General features: G+C 40.9%; 1 protein-coding gene across 1 annotated transcript in view; it reads right to left on the reverse strand.

The window, feature by feature from the left end:
• The window catches only part of EP300 (E1A binding protein p300), an 87,130-nt gene that overhangs the window by 40,816 nt on the left and 32,321 nt on the right, over positions 1–13,993 (reverse strand). The window contains exons 3-8 of the mRNA XM_056847598.1: positions 8,646–8,822; positions 7,002–7,263; positions 6,109–6,222; positions 4,149–4,385; positions 3,064–3,157; positions 1,093–1,230 (exon numbers count right to left, since the gene is read on the reverse strand). Coding sequence (XP_056703576.1) covers positions 1,093–1,230; positions 3,064–3,157; positions 4,149–4,385; positions 6,109–6,222; positions 7,002–7,263; positions 8,646–8,822 — 1,022 coding nt within the window. The remainder of the gene's footprint in view (positions 1–1,092; positions 1,231–3,063; positions 3,158–4,148; positions 4,386–6,108; positions 6,223–7,001; positions 7,264–8,645; positions 8,823–13,993) is intronic.

A 13,993-nucleotide genomic window follows, 5' to 3' on the forward strand; every position in this document is an offset into this window, starting at 1 on the left:
GGCCTGAGGTTCCCCATCCCTGACCTAGCCAGTCGATTGAGATCTACGGCTGAGCATCTGTCCCACCCCTTTTTGCAGATATCTTTAGAGGCTGAAGTTGTCCAAAGGCATGAGCAGAAGTCAAAGGGCTCTTGGCCTGCAGCCCTGCTAGCTGAGATGGAATGTTCTAAGAAATCAGATTATTGCCAGCTCACACGTACACTCTGCCACCAGAATACTGGCAAGGAAGAGAGAGACTTTTACCATCTAACACGCTTACCCTTCTGGCATTTGTTCCCTAAGGAATATCTTGAGAACATACCTCTTCTGTAAAGAATAAAAGTCCAACACCCTTAATGATGTTCAGGTTTCACAGAAGCACCCTTTTGGCCCTTCAGGGTATGTAAACATAGTCATCCAACATAATGCATCTGGGGAGAGCTACAGAACCCACTATGTTTTACTTACTTATTGTATCTCGCGTTGAACTTCTGTTCAACACTGCATAATCAGGTGAGTTTGGGTTTTGTCCTGCTGAAAGAATCTACCAAACACTGGGAAATTCATTCCTAATTGCCACTGAAAATGGTAATTCAAGTCAGGTGGATAATGGTTGCTCCAAAAACTACTATTAGAAAATTTTGGTTGTCTTCTTTAAATCCTAAGGATAACAGCTTTTTATCATTTGATTATTACCTCAGATGTGGTTCATCAGCTAAGCATCAAATTTGAAGAACTTTCTGACATCTTTTAAGGGGTGGTGATGGAAGGGAAAGATTTGGTGTTTGTTATTTTATTCTGGTTTTAACTGGAAATATTTTTTAACAATTATTGTAAGCTTCCTTGTATCACCAAGAAAGGCATGGTATAAATGGTTTAACAAACAAATTACAACCTTTGGACACAAGGTTATTTGCACCTTCCATTAACAACACTGCCTTGACTGTATTTCTGCCCAGTCTAAGAAAAAAAATCAGCAGATATCCCCCAAATACGGCAGGAATACACCCAACATGTTTTCCCATTAGAAGTTTCAAGTACATTGTATCCTTCACTCTTTCAGTTCATTTGTTTCTTGACATCTAAACAATCACATAGTAATCAAATACTTACAGTTTATGAACAAGATGATTTCGGAGGTCCTGAGTAATATCTTCATGCCATGGTTTCCGAATTCCAATGCCAGATGGATGTGTTGCTGTTGGCATGGCCCCCAGGCTGGCAACATTTGCATTTTCATTCATCATGGGACTGAGAAAAATAGAATGGAAGCTTATCAGAGACTCAAAATGTACCACCAGAACTTCTCAAAGCTACAGGCAGCACAGGGTATGGAAGTTCATTTAAGGGGTTCAGTCCAAGAGTATTTCTTTCAATCCTGTGGATCCTCAGAGGTTTGAGAGCAACATAAAATATGGTTCTAGTGTCTTCTGTCACATGCCCTTGGAGTTAAATGAAAACAAACATCTAAACCAGAGCTCTTTGGTGTGTTAAACTTTAATAAAATGATAAATGCCAGCTGTACTTCCAACTACAGAAAACTTACTACTACATAAATGTACACAGTTGTATTTGACTTTTCCAGAAGCATATTTGAGCTGCTTAGTCCTTAACTGTTTTAGTACCTTTGCCTTCTTAGCCCACTCATTCAAGCACACCTAGAGCACAGAAGCCCCATCACACAGTGGGTAATAGTCCCCTGACCCATGGGGTGATGTCACATCACAAAGTTTAATAGTCAGACTATGTTTACGGGGTGGTTTGCCTTCCCCAGTCGTCTACGCTTTACCCCAGCAAGTGGAGTACTTATTTTACCGATCTCGAAGGATGGAAAGCTGAGTCAACCTTGAGCCAGCTACCTGAAACTGACTTCTATCATGATCGAACTCAGGTTGTGAGCAGAGCTTTGACTGCAGTACTGCAGTTTACCACTCTGAACCACGGGGGCTCATCTCATCACACAGTGGCTCTACTCAATTTCCTGCAGCTCCCAATGCCCAACTACTTTCATTCTTCTCTGTAATCATTGGTTTCCTTGAGAAACAGAAATATGTTTTTATAATTTAAGCAGAGATTCCCAAGCCATATTCAGGATTTTGTTCATTCTGGGTTTCCTGTAAAGTTCAGAATCCAGCACCTTGGGATTTTAAGCTTTCATATTCATACTGACATGAAGATAAGCTTCAGAATTTACAGATAGCCCAATGTCTCATGAAACCTCTGAAGCCAGACTGAGTTCAGTAATATTAACAGTGGTGGGGAGCTGAGGAATCAGCGCTGCTAGATCTTAGTTCTGCCCAGTGACCACCAGCAGCAAAAATATGCAATAAGCAAATTTGTTTTACCATGTATAATTTATACAGGATGCAATGTATGGTTTTCCTTGCCACAGAATTCAATTTTCTAGGACAGCACAGACGCAGCATTACACACATTGTACCACTATAGTGATGAATTATTTCACAATTTGGGGTGGGGGGAGAGAATCACTTCACATATATTTAAATGCCAATACATTCCAGCAGACTACAGAACTAGCTATTCAAGTATGTTCGGATGAACTACAACAAACAGGACAACTGAGATAGATGAACACCTACTAAGAAAAAGAGCTTTCAAGGTACAGATGGAGCCCTTGGCAAAGAGAAAACAGATTTCATATAATGTACTAAATAAACCAAATATAATAGGCCCTGATACTAAACCTGCACATCCTATTAAATATGACCTCGGATTTACACCAGCTGGGCATCAATGAAACCACTGTGAAGAATCATACGCATGTGGAGTCATAGAAATCATAGAAACAGAGCTGGAAGGGACCTCCAGGGTCACCTAGTCCAACACCCTGCACAATGCAGGAAACTTACAACTACCTCCCCCCACATGCTCAGTGATCCCTGCTCCATGCCCAGAAGATAGCAAAGAAAGCTGATGTTTAATAAAGAAATTATGGTGCACCTTAAAACAGTTCTCATGTCCAAAGCTAATTTTTGTTGCTATTGTGGTATATGTCTGTTTGTGAATTCTTTACTCAACAGATGTATTCCAAAAGTTAGGATCTACGTAATTAAAACAACTTACTTCTGTGAATTCATAGCTGAATGTAACATTGACTCAGGAAGCAGACTCTGGGCCTGGACCCCAACACCTCCATTCACTCCCATGGGATTAGCATCTAGATAGGGAAAAATGCCAATAAAATATGCTTTACTACACACTCTTTATACTAGGTGACTAAGCATCCTATGTAGCCACAGTACTCCTTTAATGTGCTTCAGGAGCTCCAAATCAGTGAGTTTATTCTATTGCATCCACATAGAAGCTTGAAGCACAAAACCTACAAACTCCCCACAAGATTATAGTGGCGAAGAAGGAAATCCACCAGGTTATATCCCGCTCCAGATTCATAGCCCTAACAATTTACCCTATTCCCCATTTTTCTGCACTTTAATTCAGCATCTTCAAAGTCTGTATCCTTTTATTCCTGAATTAGCAGCATTACTAGAGATGCCCGTTTTCATGAAGAGCAGGAGATGCTTGAGGGCAGGTCTGTGCGTTGCAAAAGAACCACGGTGCACAGCACAAGACAGTCATTAAGAGAGATTCCTATTAGGGCAGTAAAGAACACGTTTTTGCCCCAATATATGCATATTGTTCACCACAGGAATATTTAGCAGCAATTAATTATGAGAGAAAGAAAAAAAGGAATGAACTTGGGGATACACGCAAACTGCTTCCCAGATCGCAACCTGCTTAATTCACTCCAAAGTCTAATGGGAGCTGTTCTGATCTTGAATAGGGGTGGATGGGCCATTAAGGCAATCAGGAAACATCCCAGTGGGGGCCAGTGGTGCAGGGGTTGCTCCCCCACACACAGGGGCCACCTCACCCAGGGCAGAATTCCACCAGGCAAGACTCTCCTTGCCTCACCCATTCAGACCTATGCAAGAAACACAGCTCTCACCACCAGCCAGTCCTGCCTCTGTGGAAGGTGTGGCCTTCTCCTAGGCCATTTGGTCTTCCCAATCCACCCTGATCTGGAACATGGCATGATAGAAGCTTGATAGCTATTGCATGTATGAAGCCTGTCATCATTATAACCTTACTTCACCCCAAGAATGCTCATCTTTACAGCTTGTGTGTGGCCTTAAACATTTTTAACTTACTTGTGGGATTCATGGGGCGGAGCCCCTGCGGCGACTGTCCTTGCTGCTGGCTTTTCACTTGAGCCTGTGGCTGCGTCTGCATCTGGTTCCCCTGATACGTCAATCCAAGGGCTGCATAGGCCCTCTCAATAGAGCTGGGGTCAATCTGGCTGGTAGTGTTAAGGTTGGGTGTTGTCTGCTGCCCCACTCCTACAGAACCAGAATTTCCAAGTCCTACTGCAGCGCCACCTAATAATGCTGAAGGAAATGAAGCCATTATTAAGATGAGTGGCAACATGTGCTAAAAGTAATCCTTGACTACTACACACAGTGATCCTTCCTCTGATCACATCCAGGCTAGACTATCATAACTGTTTTACATGGGGCTGCCTTTGAAACCTGTTCTGAGACTTCAAGCTGGTTCTCCAGGTCTGCCTCCTTTTCCATTTTCTATAGCACTCTGGGTCTTATCGTTAAAACCCTAAATGGCTTGGGGCCAAGGTACCTGAATGACTGCTGCCTCTCATACTACCCAGACCACCAGTTAATATCTTCTTTTGCCCTGGTCGGTGTGACCCTGCCTTCAGAAGCAAGGCAGGTTGCAACCAGATGCAGGGATTTTTCAGTGGTGGCACCTTGTCTCTGAAATGCCCTCCCTCATGAGGCTTGTCTGGCACCTATCTTACTTACTGCTGCCCCATGCCTTAGCTGTTTTAATGAGGTTAGCTCAATTTTAATGTCTGTGTTTTATTGTCTTGTTAGCCACCTCAAGCAGGTTGCTGGAGAGGCGGTATAAAAATTGTCTCAATAACAGAGTGTAGAAGGCTTTTTTGAACCAGCTGTCAAAGGCCTAAAAAACTTTAATTCTCAAGTGACCAGCCACTGGCTGGGATCACTGAACTCACACTGATGAACTTTATCTGCTCTCACTGACATCAGCACTTAGCTAAGTTTGATTTGCTACATAGCATGGACGTATCATATGCTGTTCACAACTGGCTGGGATCATTAAATGTAAGGGGAATAAATGGCTGGCAAAGTTGCAACCACAACAGAGGGTTTAATACTGTGGCTGCAAACTTCCATGAAAACGGTAGGATTAATATAGGGCAGATGTGTGTGTGTTTGTGTGTATACATGCATGCATTGTCCCCCCTTCATGAGAGGTGAAAAGAGAACACAGAGAATATCCAGCTCAACACTAGACACAACTACAGATCTGTAAAGAACTACGTTCTGAAAAAAATATTTAAAAATTACAGAATTTGGACCCATAGTTTTTTGGACCTCTTTCACTGTGACCAAAACATAGGTAACAAATAGAAGATGGAACAGTAGGGCAGTGCAAGGTTGCAGTGTAGATGTAGGTCTGGTTCTCCAGGTCTGCCTTCCTTCCCATTTTCTATAGCACTCTGGACAAGCACGTGGGGAGGTGGCCTGTCCTGAAATCGCTAGATAGGCACCATGCTACCCTTGCCATGAGCCAAGTAAAGCCTGGTAGACTGACTACCTGACCAACAGCCAACAACAGCTTCTCCATTCATTCAAAGCAAAGAGCAAAAGGAAAAAATACAAGGCCACCACTACTGTATCCTCCCAAGGGCATCAGGACACTGACCCACCCAGGTTTATCACTCCTACTTGACTAATGGGAATACAGGCTGCCACCCCACCCTCTCCCACCTTTGAGCAGCTGTGGCTACAGCCTGGTCTGTGCATGCAGTAGGTTCCTGTCATAAGAACTGGAGAAGAGAAAAGCAGAAAGCCCAAGCCCGTCCAGGCACACTTATCACTCTGTTTTGACAGGACCTATGAGCCACTAGCCTTCCTAGCATTCACCCCTCAAAGGTTTTGGGCATTTTGCTAGAAAAGATAATCCGAAATGGGGCAGCAGATGACACAAGTCTGTAAAGTCCAAGTGACAATAAAAAAACTTCTTAATGACTTAGATCATTTAAAAAGAAAAGAAAGGGCTGCTTACATTGTTGATTTCTTTTGTCTCCGGCATTCTTGAGAGGGAGACACACAGGACAATCATGCCGTGTACAGTTCTTCCAGTGAGATATGATTTGTCGAGAAGATGCACAGTGAGCCACTGCATAAAAATGGTAAAAGATCCATCTTGTAACACATGTCTTCTTAATCGCTCAGTTCCTTCAAGTTGTTTATACAAACATTTCCCCTTAGTATAACAGCACAACAGCTCTTAAAACATACATGGGAACCCTTTAAAAAATAGTAGTGAATGTTTAACATGAACGCTTTGGTACAAGACTGGAAGAGTCACAGATGCTTAGTTGCCAAATAATTTGCTGCTAGCACTTAGAATCATCAAATTGCATAATTTCTAATGTTTTTGGCTGAACATTAGGAAGAACTTTCTGATAGAGTGGTTCCTCAGTGGAACTGGCTTCCTCGGGAGGTGGTGGGCTCTCCTTTGGAGGTTTTCAAGCTGAGGCCAGGCAGATCATGCGAGGGAGGCCAAGAAAGGTTGCGTCAGTGTTTGACTCTTGTGGCACTCTCTTACATGCCCAGGGAAATGCCGATCACCACTTTGGGATCAGGAAGCGATTCTCCTCCAGGACAGATTGGCCAGGGATCCTGACGAGTTTTTTGTTTTGGGGCCATCTTCTGGGCATGGAGTGGGGGTTACTGGGGGTTTGGGGGAAGGTAGTTGTGGATTTCCTGCTTTGTGCAGGGGGTTTGACTAGATGGCCCTGGAGGTCCCTTCCAACTCTATGATTCTGTGATTCTATTCCTGAGTTTTCAAACAATTTTAGCTTCCTATTGTAGCACAAGGTTTCTCAACATGTTCAATCAGTGGTCTACTAGTATAGTACCACAGTCTTCTAAACAGAAAAAAGCTTCACTTACCCTGGCAGGATTTTCCTGCCTGGCAATGTGTCATATGGTTGAGAACATTCTTCATGGTACGACAGTGAGGAAGGTTACACTGTCGCACCTCGCCATTTGCTTGTTCCCTCCGCTGACATTTGTGAGCATGCAAGAGGAGAACAAGTTGCTGCTGAATGAGCTTGCGCTTTTCTGGGTCTGCTGTAGGTGCTCCTGATCCCATGCCCTGGGGGGCAGATGACACCATCCCAGTCTGCTGAACTGGAGGAGTCTGCTGTTGACCCTGCAGAAGAGGAAATAGAAACATAATCTTTAGTTTTCTAAAAGTAAAAAATGGAGAAAAAGTTATTCTTATAATTTGAAACTTTATACTTAAGCCTGTGAAAGAAGCAATCATATTAGTTGTAAGATAATTTAATGACCCCCTTCTCCTTCAGACAAAGTTGTTTGCTAGAAGATGTTTTCCTTCTGCAAAGTTTCTTGGTCAGTCATAGCATTACTCAATTAACACTCTGGAAAGCAATTTAAAACCCACAGTTGCAGCCACACTACACAGTTTCTAACACAGACCCCAACACTACTACCATGACTGCTGGCAATTACTGGATGTACCTGGCCCCTGGAGGTTACACCCCAGAGCGCACACGGAGCTGTAACACAGATAGGGATGAAGTTTGGAAGAAGATCTAGATGTTATGATTGTTTCCAGCATCAACTGCAATGGGTTGATATTGGGCGAAGTGGAAAACTGACGGCCTTTCACGTACCAGACTTTTATACGCATTCACTCAGTCCTGGCTTCACTTATCAAGTTTATATTGATCAATTACTAGATAGAGAATTGCAATAATTTTTTAATCTTTAAGGACTAATTTATCAGCATTAAACTCATAATCCCTGTAACCTACCCAACTGAAACACAGATCCCTAGCCGGCATCATCAAGTAGGCCTGCTGGTAAAGGGATTAGATGGGGTTTTTTCCCATCGTCTGGGGATTCAGCAGGGGTCACCGGGGGGGAAGGTAGTTGTGAATTTCTTGTATTGTGCAGGGGGTTGGACTAGATGACCCTGGTGGTACCTTCCAACTCTATGATTCATTTATGGCTTCAATTGTAACTTGTTTTAAAGAATACCAGCTTTTCACAGCTTCCAACTACAACTGGCACCAAAATAATTGGTTGCTCTATTTTTAACTCAAGTATAGTGAAGTTTTTTAATATATTTTTAAATGTCTTACCGTTGCATTAACCAACCATGATGGATGATGCTTCCTTTCCCACAAATCTGTCCTTACTACATTAATACCAGACAAAACTGAAGAATCCTGTTATGATATGGAATGCTTACATATTGAGCTACTCAATATTTAGAGCTACTTAAACAAAATTTCCACAAAAGTCAACATAACATACTTATAAACATCAATGGCAGGATTTATCCTTCATGAATAGTTTGACTGAGGTATCCAAAATACAGTTTATAACCCCCAAATTTCATTTTACACTTGGGCTGCAAGCTTTGTTTTATTATTATATCAGCTGACACACATTATTTTGAAAAGGCCAATATTAATCAGCATTAAGGGCAAACTTTTGGGGGGCAGTTTTGGTTCTGCTATATCCAGGATGCGTCATGAAAGCGCTTAATGTACTACTACTACTTACCATGTTAGGCATTACTGGACCAGGCACTGGCTTCTTGTCCATAGGAAACTGGGGTAAACTGTTAGGTAGCACGGGCTTATTCTGCATCTGAGGACCAAGTCCAGCGGCTCCAATCGGTTGCCCAGTGTTTTGGCTATATGGTGGGACATAAGCACTGGGATTGTTCATCATTCCCATCTAGAAATTAAGAAGTGGTAAGTTTAGAAAGACTTTCATTGTTCCTTTTTAAATTTAATGGAACAAACTATTGTTTACCGTGAATATACCCAACTTTCATTTGCAACATTCTTCAATTGAAAAGCCAAAGCCTAACCTGAAAGAAGATAACATAGCCCTTGTATCTTTTCCTACTGTCTTGGAAATACACAGGGAAGATCACCAGGCTGCAATCTAGAAGTCTTCTCAAAGAGTCATAATGAGGACTGCTTGCTTCTAGACCAGCTACAATCAGATTCTATCACTGAACGCTACAGGCACTATAACCACAATAATCTTTTAAAGAATGTTTTACTTAATCACATTTAACCATATTTTACAACTCCAAGCTATCCCAGAAGCTCCAAGGGGGGAAAGCCAGGATTACATTCCTATGAATGCTGTTCACACAGATTATAACCACTTATCTTTGTAAAAACTACATTTGTTTCAAATTTAATTAGTTTCATAGCTGGACAAAAAGTTTTTTCATAGTCAGTATAAATCTTGCTATATAGGCATTAGATATTTGGCTATTAATGATGATTAGAATCCAAACGTCACCATACAGCACAGAATCATTCACTTCCTTCTACCCGTCCATTAATGTTGCTTGCTGACTGCAGCATCTGCACCACACTAAGTCCCACTTGAAATCAAGTGGCCTCCAAGAGAAGCTTCAAGAAAATATGGCTCTCTGCTAATTTTGGCAAACCACATTCTACACTTTATTTAAACTTCAAAATGAGGCCTCAATTACCACTGTAGGTAAAATACATCTAATTCTATGGCAACAAGAATGAGCATGCATTTTACAGAAATATAACCTAGAACAAAATGTTTAACCAGAGATACATTTATTCCAGTATGAGCTTTCATAACTCAGAGCTCATGAAAGCTCACACTGGAATAAATGTTGTTGGTCTGTAAGGTGCCACTGGACCTCTGTTTTGATGTCAAACATGCCTACCCTCATAGACACACATGTATAATAACTCTGCACAATTTCAAAAAAACCCAAAAGCTATGACACAACCCTCATGCAGAAAAATGTGAATTGCAAAATTTCCAACTAAAATTTAAATAAATTATTTTAATATTAGCAAAAGCAGGCAAATTTACAACTTACATGGCTGGACCTAATCACTGAGTTTTGTCCATGCTTCAAAGCCCTCATTTAGCATATCTAATGTGAATGATTGGCAACTCAACAGCCAAGGTAACTACAGACCTATGTGGGGCAGAAGTCTTTCCAGGGCAAAAATGCACCATCAGAAAAATTTTCTGTCCCACATCACTGCCTTCATTTGCTAAATGTACCTTGGCACTATCATTGTTACATGTAGTTCACCTGGTCCAAATACAAGACCCGGTCCACTTGTTCTTCTACAATTAGTTTTTGAGACAATATGTGCTCACCCCATATATCAAGATGGTAGCCATGTTAGTCTGTCTGTAGCAGCAGAAAAGAGCAAGAGTCCATTAGCACATTAAAGACTAATACAATTTCTGGCAGACTATGAGCTTTCATGAGTCACGGCTCACTTCTTCAGAGACAGCCAGCTATAGCTGAAGAAGGGAGCTGTGACTCACAAAAGCTCACTTCTACCCTATCAGAAATTTTGTTAGACTTTAAGGTGCTTCTGGACTCTTGCTCTTTTCTACTATACATATATCAAGGGCACACTATATAGCAACAATGTGAGCAATAAAACTCAACTAGAAGCCTGCTGTTAGAGAACTGGCTGGTCTGTTCAAGTCATATGTAGAATTTGCTAAATTCACTGTTTTTGTCCTCAAGCTACACTTCCCATTGGTTCCTGATTCTCAGTCTACTACACATCCTGCATTGTTCAGCTACCTTGCAGAACTCCCTATCCTTGGAAGTTCCTCAACTCTTAGGATCTCATTCACGTCCTCACCTGACTGTATAATGTTGTTCCTGAACCTAGATTTTAATCCCAGTAAAGCTGGCAGCATTCCCTTCTTCCACAGATATTCTGAAAATTTTAACAACCTTGTTCCCTTAGAAGTTCGAATGTTTATGAACCATCTGTACCAACAAAATTCACCCTGTGTCGGAGGCTTCACTAGCACCTACAAGGCATTTTTAAAAAATTAGAAGTACTAAACAGATTACCAAGATGCACTGACTTTACTATATGGCACTGCAAAGCTGGGATACTGTTAGAGATAAAGATATTTCACTCCCATGAAAAATAATTAATATTTATTAACTGATCCTCTAGACCAAAGGTTTTCAAACTTGTGCTCCGTGGACGAATTTCTCTCCTGAAAATGCTCCATGACTCAAAAAGTTTGGGAACCTCTGCTCTAGACAGAACCATGTGAATGGACCTCTGCTATAAAGGAAATACATAACTATTTAGGTAACTGATGATGATTCACATTCCTCAGCTAAATAATGCAAGTGAGCAGTGGTTGTTTCCATATTTTATTTCATTTATTTAGCCATGCATGCATGCGTGGTCACAGACTGATCCTTTAAATACTCCAGGTTTGGAAGTTTTCGTAGGTGTTAACTAAGCAGATGGCACTAGAAGTTCCTTTAGCAAGAATGCAATTAACAGTTTTTCGTCTATTCTTTGTGAAACTCAGCCTCCAGCAGGTTTTTTCAGATATCCAAAATGATCCAAAATCCAAAACTCTTTGAACGCCCACAAAAGGTAATAAAATGGCATGTGTGCAGGCTGGTTGCGACAACAACAGGTTCCCCACTATACCCCACATGCACAAAATTATTTAAAACATTGTATAAAATTACATTGAGGCTATGTGTATAAGGTGTACATAAAACATAAATGAATGTCGTGTTTAGACTTGGGTCCCATCCCCAAGATATCTCATGTATAAATATTCCAAAACCCGAAAAAATCCGAAACACTTCTGTTCCTAAGCATTTCGGATAAGGGATATTCAACCTGTACTTTCCCATCCCAAGCTGTGCCAGTTAAGACACAGGTCTCTTGTAAGAGAAACTACAACTAGTCAGTCAAGAGATGGTCTTCTTGTAAGCAAGTTACAAAATGTTATTAATTAAAATTAAGTAGGTTTACAATACAAAGCTAAAACTTTGAGATGTTATTAAATTTTAGAATAAAGCACACTGAATCCATAAATACTTTTTTTGGTTAAAAGATTCAGATTTCTAAAAAGGTAGAGGGTGAAAAGTCATATGTAGATATGAAAAGTCATGTGTATACATCCCATACATCATGTTTTGTTTGTCCCTTATGCCCAAAGGAGCATGCAAAAATGCAAGAACTGGCAAAGTAAATGTTAACTGCATGATACTCCATAATTTAACTCATGAGAATAATCTACCTGATTGACTTCATACTAATGTTGTTTCAGCCACACAAGTTGTTCACTGCTCCAATACCACGTTGTGAATGTAATTCACGATGAAAATATACTCTAGTTCATGTACACCAAAATTACCCTTACCCATAATTTTCAACATGCCTTCATGCAATTACTACTCACTTTAATATGCATGTTGAAAAAATCTTTAATAGGTTTCTAAAATAATTATTGCACCAATTCCAGAGTACCTTTCAAAAGATTAACCATGTGAACTGACTTCTGTGACAATTAGTGGTACATGATGGTTTATATTAATGAATAGAAATGCCTGTTTAGAAAATAACTGAAAATGTGATCATCAGGAAAAGTTTAAATTTGAAGCAGATGCCAAATAAATCACAGCATATATCCAAACAGTTGGCAACTATTCATAAGTTCAAGGCTAATTAAGCCTTTTCATAATATTCATCATTCTAAACGGTTATAGTGGAAGACTGTGAACCCTGCAGATTGGTTTAAAAAAGTCACATCCACATTGTTCAAAAGGAAACGAAACTAATCTATATCAGTGGTTCCCAAAGCGTGTGGTACTACCCCCAGGAGGACATTATCTAGAGAGGTGCTAAGAGGCAAGGGGAGGCAGGGGAGCACTGGAGGTGGGCCCTTTCAACCACGTTGTTCACTTATGATTAACCAAGCAGTGCCACACGTCTTTAGATGTCATTGCCAGCATCTGGTTAAAAAACCCCTCCGTGATCACCTGCAGAAGTCATTGCACAGTGTCATTACTGTGGTGAATAAAATTTTAAAGCCCATGCTCTCAATGATCGGCTATTCTGGGAGCTTTGTGTTGAGAATAAAAAAGATTTTGAACATTTGATGCTTTATTGGTTCTTGTGGGTATACCACACCCTCATTAGCACATTATCTTGATACTTACAGGACAATTATTAGCACATTACCTTTGATACTTTTTGCAGGACAATGATTCAGCTCAACCCAACCCCTTTCTGACTATATATTACTCTTCCTACACACTTGACACTGAGAGACACTGTCCTTCAGCGTTACTCCTCTGAAGATGCCTGCCACAGCTGCTGGCGAAATGTCAGGAAAGAAAATACCAAGACCACGGTTACACAGCCCGGATAACCCACAAGAACCAATGAACTCTGACCGTAAAAGCCTTTGACAATATTTGGTGCTTTATAGTGAAGTTCGTTGCTTTCAACATGAAACCGTGTGAGACATTTTCATGGCCTTTTTGACACCGCTGTGGGGTTTTTGAAAACACCAATGCTTTGTTCAGTGATGCACTCAACGAGATCAGGCATGACATTGCTTATTTATCAGAAATATTTGCAAAGTTCAATGAAATGAATGTGTAGTTGCAAGGCAATGAGGTCAGTCATATTAAGGCCAAACCTGTCATCTCTATGTTTATTTCAAAGTTAACTATTCAAATGCAATGTAGGCTGTTGTGAGCTATACCAATTTCCCATTCCGTCTGAGCTAGAAGAGAAAAGTGGGATATATCTGCAAGTTTTTGTGACCATTTGATATGCCGCATGAGGATATGTCTGAGCGATTTGAAGATCTTCTTTCAAAGGAAATTCCATTTTCAGATACTGTGGAAGTTGAGTTAGTGCAGGAAGAGGTAATTGAGCTAAAACATGCGCTGCCTCGGAGGGTGATGGAGTCCCCGTCTTTGGAATCTTTTAACAGAGGCTGGATGGCCATCTGTAGGGAGCGCTTTGATTGTGGTATCCTGCATGGCAGGGGGTTGGACTGGATGGCCCTTGTGGTCTCTTCCAACCTTGTGAACT

Source organism: Euleptes europaea, chromosome 3 (genome assembly GCF_029931775.1).
Source record: "Euleptes europaea isolate rEulEur1 chromosome 3, rEulEur1.hap1, whole genome shotgun sequence".
In the NCBI taxonomy this organism is placed as follows: Eukaryota; Metazoa; Chordata; class Lepidosauria; order Squamata; family Sphaerodactylidae; genus Euleptes; species Euleptes europaea.